Genomic DNA, 14004 nt, shown 5'->3' on the forward strand with positions numbered 1-14004 from the left:
ACAGCAGTGGCCTTTTCACCAACTGTATGTCAGATTTTGCAATTAACACACAAAGAATTATTCCTTTCTTGTGTAACAACATTTTAATGTCAGTAAAAAGTGGTTTTATAGTTCAAGATTACAAATAAAAAAATATTTCATCTTGACCCTTTTGCCGTTTTCCCTCAGGCAAGTCTTCAAATTTTAGTTAGGAAAAAAACACAAGGTGGATGGATGCTTGCTCTATGGAAAGCTGAGGGACTCCCTCCCCACTCTGCAATTGCCAGATGTTTAGAAATAGAAGATTTTTCTCCAAGTAAAGCCTGATGAGTTGCTCTCTCTCCCATGGCAGGTGAAACCACAGGGGCTTTTACCACCACCAGATCCTTTCAAGCTGAACCAGCTGGAAGGGCACTGAAAGGAATGAGTTAAGCACCTCTCCAACTACCGGGCTGCATCAAGAAGGCACAACATAAGCAATGGTAAAGTCAGTAAACAAAATTTTACTGTAATATTTTGTAACACAGATACTGTATTTCTCTTTGAAGTGTAAAGCTACCGTCTTACACAAGAAAGATGGACAGACCCTTTTCCAAGACTAATATGGATACAATAAATATGGAGTTTTACATACTAGATCTGTACACAGAAACTTTGTCCCACAGCCATAAAAATTTACATTGAACAGTGCAACATATAATTTAATCCTTTATTTATCTGACATAGGATGTTTACTTACTAAACACAAGCAACTACCTGGTTTTAATATACATATTTTATATATATATATTTTATATATATATATTCAACAATCTGTACAGGTTTCTAAACATAAAACTCCAAAAGGCACAATCGTCTATACAACATGTACAAAAATGGCTGGAGCTGACAAGAAACAACAATTATTGGTCAAGAGTTCATGATTGCACGAAGATTAATAATGGGTTTGTGTCAGAAAAATGTGCTTTAAGGAAAGGAAGGTTTGCAAAGAAACCTGCAAGTGTTATAAAAAAAACCCAAAAAACCCTAAAAATAAGAACACAATGAAAAACAAAAACTAGGTTGCTATTACAAGTCTATCCTCATCGTCACTGCTGCCATCGCTAAACTGCACCGTGTTTTGCCGCCGGGGGGGGGCGGCTGGCCTGGGTACCTGTCTGTCCGGGGTGACAGTTCTGTGGACTGGGGACTTGGTTAAAGTGTTGGGATTCACCTTGGAGCGGGGCTCTGCCGGGGCAGCCCTCTTCACTTGGAGAGCAGGGAGGTCACGCTTTGGCTTGCTGGGGTTTGCGAGGTCAGTCTTTTCAGGATCAGCTTTCCCCGGTCCAATGGGGTTGGTCAGCGGGGTGGGCTCGGGATGGCTCTTCCCACTGTACCGCTGGCCGCCAGCCACTGCCTGAGGAGAAGCACCCCGGCCAGCCTGGCCAGCCTCAGCTGCGGGGAAGCCAACAGGAGCTGGCTCCAGCTGGACCTCGCCGGCTTTGGAGCCTGCGGCGGGTGCCTCGGAGGCTCCGTGCCCCTCGGCGCTGGCGGGGCTGACGGAGGGGATGAGGGTTGGCAGGGCGATGTTGAGGATCTGCAGGCCAGGAAGGTGTCCCTGCGGGCTGGGGGTGCCCTGCGGGGCCGCACCAGCTGTCAGCACCTGGAGGCCCACGGCGTTGAGGGTAATTCCCGGAGGGCGAATCTGCGGGGCGATGTTGGTGTTGGCCAGGCCCAGGATGTTCACTGTCTCCATGCCCAGCGGCGGCAGAGGCTGCAGGTTGGGTGTGCCGAGCCCCTGAATGCCCGGCACGCTCACCTGGCCGATGGGAATGCACGGCACCACGCTGTTCACCTCGGCGACTCCCACGGGATTCGCGGTGGTGCCAGCAGCCGTGCCGCCTGTCTCACCAAGGGCGCTGGTAGTTCTGTGAATCACGCTCACAGCTGGGATAGTGAGCTGCACCGGCCCTGCCTGGATGGGAACAAAGGTGGAGTAGGTGGCCAGGCCGGCAGGGACCACCTGGATGCCCCCGACCGGCACCATGCCATAGGGAGCCTTGGCTTGCCGCTGCGAGTGCAGGGGCAGGTGGCTGAAGAGGTGAGTCTGTGGAGCCCTCGGCTCGGCAGCCGGTTTCTCCTCCGGGATTTCAGTGTAGGGTGACGGCGCTGTCGTCTGCATGCTGTGGTCTGCTGGAGAGGACGGGGAGCTGATGGAGGGCGTGCTCTGGGAGAGAACAACACACGCGTGTTAATGTGGCAGCCACGGCTGCCCTTCAGTGGCATGAAAACACAAGGGAGCTGGGAGTGCTTCCCATGCCCCCTTTTAAGAAAGAACAACAACAAAATGGTTTGTAGTATATAGTGCTCAGCTTGAACAATGAACTGATTTCCTTCCTTTCTTTTTCCACCTCCTTCCTCACCCACTAATTGAATTTTCCTCTCCTAATTACCCTTGCTTAATTTCTCTCAAACACTAATGCTCAAAAACATTGCTGAATATCTTTTGCATGTGTGCTTTAAGTGGCGAGAAGGCTTTGGAGAACTGTTCTATGTGGAAATCACCTCAGGCACGAAGGTTAAATAAGCATAAGCTGGCATTTTTGATGCACCAAGTTCCTCTCCTGAAGGCATTACAGCCTCTGGCAGGCAGAGGCAGCACCATGAACATTTGCCATAGGTGCTTCTAATGTGGCAGACAGGGTACGCAGTGACAAGAGATGGCTGACAACTACAGCTCCTGCAGAGGTGGAGGTGACGGCTGGATACTGGAGTGAGACGTGGGATCCACATCCTATTGCTGCCTCAGCTCACTGTGATTTATTCGGTGCACACACCTGGACTTATAATCCTATTTCTATCCTCCCTTTTCTTCTCCTACAGCCTGTTACTGACCAAGGCTTGCAACTCCTTTCCTAGAACCTCCTAGAATGAGTAGTCTGAAAGCGCAATTGCAATCTCTCTCTTTTCGTTTTAGGCATTTTCATCACACACGTACTGGTGCAACCTTACTTAGTTTATACAGTCCTAACTCTCAAAAAATTCTCTAGAGCAGGCACAAAACTGAAAAACAGACAAAAATGCTTTGGAAATCTGCTGGTAGGAAATGTATTGGCAAAGGGAGAATATGATTAACTGGCTATGCAGTGCCGACCTGTCTAAATGAGAAGATGGGTGTGAGAAAGAAGCCAACATCTTTCTCAGAACTGACACCTCACAAGAAATCCTGATAAACTGGTATGGATGCTTTCGAAGGAAGGTACAACAGCCTTCCTGAGCTGTGTTGACTCCTTGGCTTGACTGCAAGAACTGGGATCCACAGCCATTCACAATAGGAACAGACTGTAGATTAACCACTGGAGGCACAAGGCTGACGCTTCTTTTGGTCTGGGAAAGGAAAAGAAAATCTGGAAAGGAATTACTGCCTTGTACTATTTATGTGCCTTCTTTTTTTTTTTTGAAAAATATATTAATGTAGACCATTATTAAAGCTATATAAATGAACGCCGTTCAACATTTTTAATTGCGTGAATATTTACTTGAGGCTTCAGTGGTTCTATTTAATGAGGGAGTAAACTCAGTCAAATGTCCTTCTGGTATCCATTGGCAACAATGGAACCTAAACTCCAAATAGTAACACCCTACCCATTTTATGGCAGGTATATACAGTGATCAGAGATCACTTCATTTTATTCTCTGTCACTCTACAAACTTGCTCCAATTTCCATTTGCCACATGAACTCACAGTTCTTACAAGCACAGATGAGCCTGTGTCAAACAATGCAATGCAGCAATAATTTTTACTGTTTCTCCTTGTCAACAGTTTGCTACCTTAAACTTCGCAAAAAGATAAATCCAGTAGTATAAATTTTCAAAGAAAAAACCAAGCCACTAAGTACTTAAAACAGACTGAAATTTTTACTATTTATGCTTTTGAAAATTATCTGCTACTTTTTTTCTGTAACTGCACACAAAGTTAGGTTTACGCTTGGACTTGATCTCAAGATTTTTTTCCAACCACAATGATTATATGGTACAATGTAGTATTTCTAAATATTGTATTCATCATGGAGAAGGCAGTGCTCTGATTACACCTTTAATTAAACTATTTTGCATTTTATTTTTCTGAGCAATACTCTGAAAAGCACAAATGCCTTCATAGTCTGTAGTAAGAATTCAAAACTACCAAAAGATATCTTTAGGGTCAGCTAGGTAAGGGACTTGTACTGTCCCTATAACAATCCATTAAAGCCACCGCTTTAATGAACAGAAAAGGGCTCAGCATCTGCTGCTTCCCTCTGTGATTTCATGGGCACAATTTTAAAGAGAACAGTTGCCAAAATTACTGAACGCTCCCACAGCCCTGTACACAGACTGATCTCACCTTTCTGCACACCACTTTGAAAAGCTGGGTGTCTAGCATGTGCATGGGCAAAATTCATCCTTTTCTGATTAAAATCTTCTTTCAGCTTGGAGAAAAGCTGAGAGCACTGGGAACTCAGGTCTCAGTCCCATGTTCATCTCCTCCTTTCGTTATTGTGCAAGGGCAATCTCCCAGCCTCCTTGAACATGTGGTGCTCTTTCTAATTCTACTATTAAGCATATTTGGAGGATAGATAAGCAATTGCACCACTTTTTTTAGTGATAAGGCAAAACACTTTGGGACTAGATTAATTTCCCTTTGGAATTACCAATGATTGTATCATCATATTTCAGAGTGAAATGATTGCTGAATTCTATCACTTTCCTCTGATGACCACCACCATAAGTCCATTCCACATATTTGTTATTTCCTTCTGATTTGTAATACAATCTACCAGCTCCAAACATCAGCTGAAATAACCATAATACAAATTAATCCATTCAGGAAGAATACAATCAAATCAAAGAATTTGAAAAGCAATGCTTCTACTACATCCTTGTTTCTAGAGTCCTACATATTTGTGCCTTGATTAATTTTAACTCTTCTGAAAGACTCATCACCAAGAATTCTAAGAATAAAGGGAAAGGCAAACATTTTAACGTCTGAAAAATCTCCAAAAAGATCTTTTTGGAAGGAGGACTTAAAATACCACTCTCTCCCTGGAGTTAAATACTCCTACCTTTGTAAGAGCTGCAGTTGATATTAAGGAGTGGCCCAAGGCTGTTTCTGGACCAGGGTAATCCACAGACATCTGGCGACCTGGAGATGCAGGAGCGATGTCTGTCAGTGCTGCACCAGCACCGCAGGGACCCACTCCTCTCTCCTGGGCTTTGTCCTCATGTGCTTCCTGATGGGTGGATTCTACTGGCAACCTGGAGGTCCTGCTGACTGACTGCACTGTGCTAAGGACAGTCATCTTGGTCAGCAGAGCTTTTGGGAGACCATCCATGGAGTCCGTGTGAGCCCCAGTAAAGCAGTCTGGAAGCCTGATGTCGTCATCGGTGCTGGCGGCATCCTGCAGGCCGTGGCGAGAGGGGTGGTGCTGGGGGCTGGCCGTCACCGAGGGCGTTGTGGATAGCACCGACTCAGCCTGGCTGTCCTCATCATCATCCTCATTGTCATTTTCATCTTCATCTCCACCATCAGACTCCTCCACGTCATATCCTGATCGGTCATAGCCAAATCTTTGCTTCTCACCTGCGGAAGTGGGAAGTAGAAGGCAAGAAAATGAAGACCCTAGACTGAGAAGGAAGCAGGAGAGAACAACTAAAAACACCAAAAAACCACATGGCATATGTATTTTCCAGTCATAACCCACTGCCTCAAAGCAACAGGGAAGACTTAAATTTTTGTTTTTATTTTCCAGCTTACAGATTTAACTATACAGCTACATAATCTTTCATCTTCTGTTTCCGTGTTGTTTTTAACCTTCTGGATTTGGCCGTTTTCTTCCATGCCATTTGTAACCATTTGCTCAAAGTCACCCTTCACTCTTCCTTTGGGGAGCAGTGAGCAGATTCCTGGTTCATTAGGTTCCCAGTGCTGACATGTGGAGCTGGCCTGTCAACCTTAGCAGTGGGATATTCTCTGGCTGGTTCTGACTCATAAGTGGGTGTCCTTGTACCTAATATAAATCATGGCTGCAAAGGTTTTTGAAGGATGCAAACAGAAAGACTGGAGGCTGTTAGTCAAGAATCTGTCTCGTTAACAGGCAAAAGAGACCAAAATTAGACCTTACCAGATTTCTTCACTTCACTAATGTTTGGAAAGGTTTATTAAAAAATCACCCAAGATGTCCCAGGAGCCAAGAAAACCCTATTTGTATCAAAACTTACCTATGAATCTTTGTTTGCGTAAAGAAGCCCTCCTGATGTCAAGTCTTAAAGCCAAACTGCTGTCTAGGGGTAAATTTCTCTACAAAATACAGTTCTACTATAGCTTTTCACCTTCTTTTGTATCTAACTTGGAAAGAAAGAGTTGTCTTTAGTAAAGAGACAAAAAATCCCATCTGCTGTGTCTGATTCCAAGCCAGGCTGTCTGGGATCATATTTTATAAAAGACAAAATGCTTTGAATACATTCACATTTTGTATTTGATTAAAGGTGCGTCTCTTGAGCTGTCCAAAAAAACCTTATCAGCATAAAAATCATTTAGCTCTGTAAAACCAATGATGTCTGGTTAGATAAAAGCTCAGAGATGCTCTTCTAGGGAAATCTACACAGGAACTTACCATCAAAATGGACAATTCTGAAAAAAATCAGACCCTTAAAAGAATTTGAATATACTGCCTATACTTTAGGCTGCTATGTTACCAAAACCAAAACAAGCATCTTGAACTCCAGATAAAATAAATGGGTTTAATTGAGCTACCTCTCAGTGTTACCCATCATCATAAGCCTTTATGGTTTCAGATGAGCGATACAATTAGGAACTAATAGCTTCTTTGAAAAAATCCCTCTGTAATGACTTTTCCCCTCTTTGCCTACAGAGTAATTTGTACATTACCTAAATACGGGAACTAGATTTCCTACATTTACTACAGCAGACATGAATATGTCAGACATATTAAAAATACCTCAAATCCTCCAGGTCATTGGAATGATCCTAACATAAATATTTATCAGAATTTTAAATAGTCTTAATTTATAATTCTTATCCACAGGCAAAGCTGTTCAAAATAGAAAATACATTTTAGTGGAAAAATTTATTCATTAACGTCTGTTCCAAAATTATGGCAAGTAGGATTGTTAAAGATATTATTAACAATAACACGTGGACTGACTAAATGTTTTTGGTATTTTTTTCTCTATAATTCTGTCATTTCTATTATTCACATGAACAGTGTTTCTTCATCAGTAACTTGCAAAGAAAACATATCTAAAATGTTAGAACATATACATATGTTTGATTTCTGAATGGAAACAACTACCTCTGTCTTCAATACAAATTACAGGCTAGGGGGGTCCCAGTGCCCTGAGCTGGAGGACCATGACTGTGAGAATGATAAGCTCCCAGTTGACTCTGAAGTTGTGTGGGAACTGCTGCTCCAGCTGGATCCCTGAAGTCTATGGGGTCTGATGGGATTCATCTGAGAATACTTAAAGAGCTGCTGATGTGATCACAAGGCCTCTCTCTATGATTTTTGAGCAGTCTTGGGAATCTGGAGAGGTCCTAGCTGACTGGAAGGTGGCTAATGTTGTACCAGTTTTCAAGAAGGACATGGAAGTGGACCCCAGAAACCACAGACCAGTCAGTCTCATTTCTGTGCCTAGTAAAGTCATGGAGAGGATTATTCTGGGAGGTATTCAAAAACACCTGGTGGACAACACAGCCATCGGTCACAGCCAGCGTGGCTTCATGAGGGGAAAGTCCTGCTTATCAAACCTGATTTCCTTGTATGATAAGGTAACCCACCCAGATGACCAAGGGAAGCCAGTTGATGTAGCCTTTCTGGATTTCAGTAAAGCTTTTGACAGTGTCTCTCACGGGATCCTTCTGGACAAACTGTCCAGCACACAGCTGGATAAACAACACACCACAAATGGCTCACGGGTTGGGCACAAAGGGTTACAGTGAATGGGGTGATGTCAGACTGGTGACTTGTCACTAGTGGGGTTCCACAGGGTTCCATCCTCAGCCCTGTGCTCTTCAGCATCTTCTTAAATGACTTGGATGCAGGACTGGAAGGGACATTGAGCAAGTTTACAGATGATACAAAACTGGGAGAAGCTGTTGACTCCCTTGAAGGCAGAGAGGCCCTGCTCAGAGGCTTTGACAAACTAGAGATGGACAATCACCAACAGGAAAGATCAACAAGGGCAAGTGCTGGATTCTGCACCTGGGACAGGACAACCCTGGATGTCCCCAGGACAGGCTGGGGAATGAGAGGCTGGAAAGAAGTGCTGTTGAAAAGGACCTGGGGGTCCTGGTTGATGGCAAGTTGAACATGAGCCAGCAGTGCCCTGGCAGCCAGGAGGGGCAGCCATGTCCTGGGGGGCATCAGGCACAGCATCGCCAGCCAGGCAAGGGAGGGGATTGTCCCGCTCTGCTCTGCACTGGGGTGGCCTCACCTCGAGTGCTGGGGGCAGTTTTGGGTGCCACAATATGAGAAAGACATTAGGCTATTAGAGGGCATCCAAAGGAGGGCTACAAAGATGGTGAAGGGCCTTGAAGGGAAGCCATAAGAGGAGCTGCTGAGGTCACTTTGCTGTTCAGGCTGGAGAAGAGGAGACTGAGGGGAGACCTCATCGCAGTTACAGCTTCCTCATGAGGGGAAGAGGAGGGGCAGGCACTGAGCTCTTCCCTGTGGTGACCAGTGACAGGACATGGAGGAATGGCCTGAAGTTGTGTCAGGGGAGGTTTAGGTTGAGTGTTAGGAAAAGGTTCGTTATGAAGAGGGTGGTTGGGCACTGGAACAGGCTCCCCACGGCAGTGATCACAGCACCAAGCCTGACAAGAGTTCAAGAAGCATTTGGACAATGCTCTCAGACACATGGTAAGACTCTTGGGGATGGTGTTGTGCAGGGCTAAGAGTTGGACTTGAATGATCCTTGTGGGTCACTTCCAACTCAGAATATTCTGTAATTCTGTGATTCCCTCAATGCCTCTGTAACAGATATTGAAGACTGTGTCATATCTAAAGGGTGACCCACAGGTTTCCTGCAACTCTTTAAATAATGCAGGGGGCATTGCAAAGTCTTGGAATTTACTCTGGCCTGCCTCTTAAATTCAGTCTATTTACCAACATCACATAAGTATCCTCTATGAAATCCTACTTATTTTTGTCTCTTTTCTTCCTCTCTCCACATGAATCACATTTTCTATGAAAGCTGATGTCAATCACAAATGATTGTTTCTACTGGCAAGAGAACTACCTGAAGTGATTAGACTGACTTGTCACATTTGTAAAGCAAAGAAAACATATGTGCAAACAATGCCCTGATTTACAACAAGAAACTACCTTCTTTCAAATCAACACTTAAAAATGCTACAGGATTTACTAGCAAATGCTGCTTATGTAGGAATTTTCTGCATACATCCCAGCTTTCTACAATAAAGCCATGGAAAGAGAAAGGGAAACTGTGTGTGGAACACAGATTCCTTACATGCAGGACTCCATGGCATATAATTTCCCTCTATTGTTTCCCTGTTTACCTCCACCCTTTGTGCATTTGCCAGCTTCTATTTGAGTGTGGTTACCTGGAGCCAGAGCCTGCAGTGTAGGCGAGGTGACAGCAATGAATGTGGTTCCCTTACTCCCACACCACTTTGCAACATCAGATGAGGAAAAAAAAAAGATTCCTGACTTGCTTGTTCTGGCAATGCACGAAGGAATGCTTTGCTCTGGCTTTTATACCTGCATGCATGTTTGCTGAAACAAGAAGTGCCCAAGCTTTTCCAATCAGTGATCCCATTAAGCATCACTGTGGAGTTACAAGAAGACCTGATGCTGGAGTTTTAAGCAGTAGAAGATCCAGGCCGGGTTATGGGTCTCCTCTGAAGGAGACATCAGGCTGAGGCTGTGACCACTCCTTGTGCTGGAAGACTCTTCCAAGCAGTGTCTTTATAACAAAGTACTACTGGTTCCAATCCATTCTGGTAATTGTACACTGCCTACTAAAGTTCCCTGGCAGTTTTAATTGGGGAAAATTAATTCTTTACTTCCTATCTTGAACTATGTACAATTATAACCATATGCTTATGTAGCTGATATATATATATATATACACACACATACACATATAACTAGAACTGACTCAATTTCCAGAGGGAACAAAATGACTTCTGTGTTTAACTTTGCATGAGGTTGTAAAACGGTGTGCGGTATTTTCGAATTGAAGGATGTGTCATAAATTTAAAGGCTCCTAACATATGGAGAAATGGCTTTTGGCATGAAAGTTCACAGTTTCTTTTTTAAAAAAGAAAACAGAAAAAAAGTTTCACACTATTAAGTGAAGGCTTATGAAAACTACTTCTCTTTTGAATTTGTAACTCAACTCTCACCATTTTAACAGACAGACTGTTCAAGACAGCCTCAATTTTTTACAAAGAGTCTTTTTGGAAGAGTAGGTAACACCTCTCATCCTCTGGCAACTGCTGCAATCTTTTCTTTTAAACCCTTAGAAAGACTCTTTCTTCTTCCTGGACTTCACAGGAGAAAGTGAATTTTACAGATCTGAACTCTGGAGAAATTAGGAACAGCTGGAAAGAAAGGTTTAATAGAAACATGGACAAAACTTTTGACTGGGGATTTTGTTCACATGCCAGCTACAATTATTTTTAAGAAAACTGAATTTTTAATCCTATGTAGTGAATCGTATACAAACCATAGGTAAAAGCACCTTAGTCCTTCATTTATTTTGCTGTCAGTCCTCAGTTGGTCAGCTGTCTACTGTGTTTGTGGTGTTGGTGCTGAGCTTGTTGGACAAGGCTCTGTTACACTGACATTGCACCCCAGAGCAGGAAAGAAAAAGCTCCCAGTTCTTTAGCACAATAGTTTTAGCTGGAATTATCAGCATCCTAATATGTCCATTTGTGAAGTGCCTGGGGCTGGTAAGTCCACATACTGCTTTTTCCAGCTGGGATGCTAGGAATTAGGTAATTGAAATATGTCTCCCTATGTACTTTGGTATTTTTCATTTTATTAGAAGTTTTTCCTATAGGAGTCCTTACTGTACATGGTTTTAGCAACAGCCATCTAATTATCATCATACTACAAAGTACTTAAAACAAAGGTTCTTCAGAACCTCAACTTACAGCTTTTAGTTTTAATTGCAGTATCATTGCCACACAACCTGACTTACTGAGGAGCTGTCACAGACTTAGCAATTTCTGTACCAAATCCAGTGATAAAGCTCAACAGCTTATAACTTAGTCACATTCAGTTATAATTAATCATATTTAAGTAGATTGTGACATAAAAAGCAAAGTGTTCATTTTCATTCTTTTAGTGGCAGGAAGACAAGAATGGCTTGAAAATACAAGTCCGGACTGCTCAGTTTCACAGATTCCTAAGCAAATGTGCATTTATGTAGGTAACTATATGATTGCCATTAGGTCTACTTATGCAGATTAAAGACATAGCTTACTAAGTATCTATTCACTATCTATTAGCATCTAAATTTAAATTTATTACATTTATTGCCTTTTAACACCTGAATAATACAAAGCAGTGTTTATTGCCTCAAGTTCTAGAAGTATCTTCAGTTATGGATTAGCATTTACATAAAAGCAGTTAAAAATAAAGCATCCGTTCTATATTCTATATTCTATATTCTATATTCTATATTCTATATTCTATATTCTATATTCTATATTCTATATTCTATATTCTATATTCTATATTCTATATATTCTCCATCAAACTCAAGAGAAAATGTAGACTATGGAAAGAAAGGCAGAAGTATTTTTCAGCATGTCATTATATGATCATAAATTGAAAGTGAGGTCTATATGTCATCAATTCACTGCATTTTTCTTCTAAACAATTACAACTTACACTTGCCTTTCATCCATGGTATTAGAGTTGCAATAGATCATTCCACAACCATGCACACAAATTTTAAGAGGGGTAAACAAGATATGGTTAAACAATGTTAGCATCTGTACCCTGTTAGGATCTGCTGTCCTCCTGCCATTCTAAGTCTGTTCATAGGCTTTAATTATTTCAAGGCTGATTTCACTCTTGCTTCAGCTACTGTCCACTGCTCATCACCTTCTAACAGGACTCACAGTGACATCTACTGGGTTAAATTCAGACTGGTGATCACCAGGGCTCCTCAGAAATGAGAACAAGAAAATCTGTGAGCTTTTGACTTTCATTCCTAAAACCACAGAAAATAATGAAGTGAAACTAACCAAAAAGTAAGAGCAACTTCTGCTTAAAGGGATTATTTACACCTAAACCTTCAAGTAACTCGTATATTGTAAATCAAACCTAGCACTAGGTAGTCTAATGTCAGGCTGTGGGTATGTATGTATGTGTCAGCGTGCCTAATGTAAATCTAGTTGAAGAATGACACTGATATTAACAAAAAAAATTTAAAAACTATTATTGTAAATTATACAGAACCAGACTTCCATTCTGTTTGTAAAAGGGGGCTATTACTGCAAAGATTTTAATTTATTTTCACCTCTTAAATGTAGATTCAGTGAAAACACAGACTGTGTCATGATTCAGCTAATGAAGAGCCATTGAAACTCACTTAAAATCTACTGTAAGTAACGTATAGCTAATTAACTTAGAACTGTGGTAATAATACTGCAGAAAATGAAAGTGTTTTTTAAATATGTGTGTGTGTAGATATCTATAAATACATATCTGAAACTTACAATTAGGGCTTTTTACTGCTAATGAATATTTTGGGATAAAATTTCTGCGAAGAAACCACTTACATGTTCTGCCCATCTACTGATTTCATTATTAAGGAATTCTCTTGTGCAATTTTACTCAGACATACCATACCATTCATACATTAGCTTATTACAAGTTTAAAGTTTGTAACTGTTTTAATTTGAACACAAATTATTGTTGTTTTTAAGACTGCATAGAAAAATGTTGTGTGAGCATGGCCAAAGAGGATTTCCCCAGTTGCAGTCTGTCACACTAAACAGTTCACCTCCTCTGACAATTTAATTCAGATATTAACATTCCTCACATTGTAACCCTGTATTTTGGTGACAAGAACATTCCACAGAGCAGAAGATTAAAGATAAATGGATGAGGGAATGGTTTTGAATACAAAAACCCAAGCCAGAAAGTATTTACTAATACCCAAATGATGACAAGTCCAAATACAAAGAATGCTATGTTAAAAGCTCTGATCACATACAGTCTCAGACAGCTAGAGAGCATCTTTCTTTTTTTCCCGAGACACTACAGCACAACAAATTTCAGCTTCTCAGATTACTGAAAAAACAGACTCTGTGTGTGTGTGTGTTTTTGCCTGTGCCCAGGACTGTGCACAAGTTTGCACTCCTGGTTCAGTTTGCATCCATTTAATCTGTACTGCTGGCAGTCACACCTGGCTTCTCATATGAATCTAAAAAATTGTATATTCAAATAATTGTGACTGCCCAGCCTTTAAAAAAAACTAGAAAAGACTGGAACCAGCAAAATCCTTCATAAATAAAAGGCTGGTGGCTTCCTTAAATTTCTGGGTAAATTCTCTAATTCAAAGTGGAATTCTAGTGGAAGACATACAGCTTAGTTATTTTAAGCAAAGGTGCAGACATTTCTATTACCAGAAGAATAATCAGTATTCCAAATGTTCAGATAATGAATTAGGTGGAGACAGACAAATAGACAGACAGACATTCTACAGGTCAAGAAACAGGCCAATTTCACACAGTCTTCAGGAAGAAATTTTTTTTTCTGAGGTCACAATTATTTCTTATCAGATTTTCTGCACCTTTCTCTACTGCTTCTCATGTTGCCTTCCAGCTGAGGAAAGCGATGGGAGTAGACACCACTGTTTAAGAGACAGAACATTTTTAACAACCAAACCCCCAAAATTTCAGCATTTAAAGACGTTTTTTAAAACACATGAAGGATATGTGGCACAACCATGCCAGCAATGCATGCCAGAGGGAGGAGGGGTGGAAGGGCCAAAGATGTCGCACCA

At 41.7% G+C, this 14004-nt stretch overlaps 1 protein-coding gene across 10 annotated transcripts in view; it reads right to left on the reverse strand.

Annotated features, from left to right (window-relative positions):
* The window catches only part of HIVEP1 (HIVEP zinc finger 1), a 129014-nt gene that overhangs the window by 6637 nt on the left and 108373 nt on the right, over positions 1 to 14004 (reverse strand). For 9 of the 10 annotated variants that reach the window (XM_069008092.1, XM_069008096.1, XM_069008098.1 and 6 more), the window contains 2 exons: positions 5061 to 5578; positions 455 to 2185 (listed from right to left, as the gene is read on the reverse strand). In XM_069008092.1, the coding sequence (XP_068864193.1) occupies positions 1037 to 2185; positions 5061 to 5578 (1667 nt within the window). In that variant the 3' untranslated portion in view covers positions 455 to 1036. Of the gene's footprint in view, positions 1 to 454; positions 2186 to 5060; positions 5579 to 14004 lie in introns of those variants that run through there. The other variant, XM_069008100.1, reaches the window with a different exon arrangement.

Source organism: Aphelocoma coerulescens, chromosome 2 (assembly GCF_041296385.1).
Source record: "Aphelocoma coerulescens isolate FSJ_1873_10779 chromosome 2, UR_Acoe_1.0, whole genome shotgun sequence".
In the NCBI taxonomy this organism is placed as follows: domain Eukaryota; kingdom Metazoa; phylum Chordata; class Aves; order Passeriformes; family Corvidae; genus Aphelocoma; species Aphelocoma coerulescens.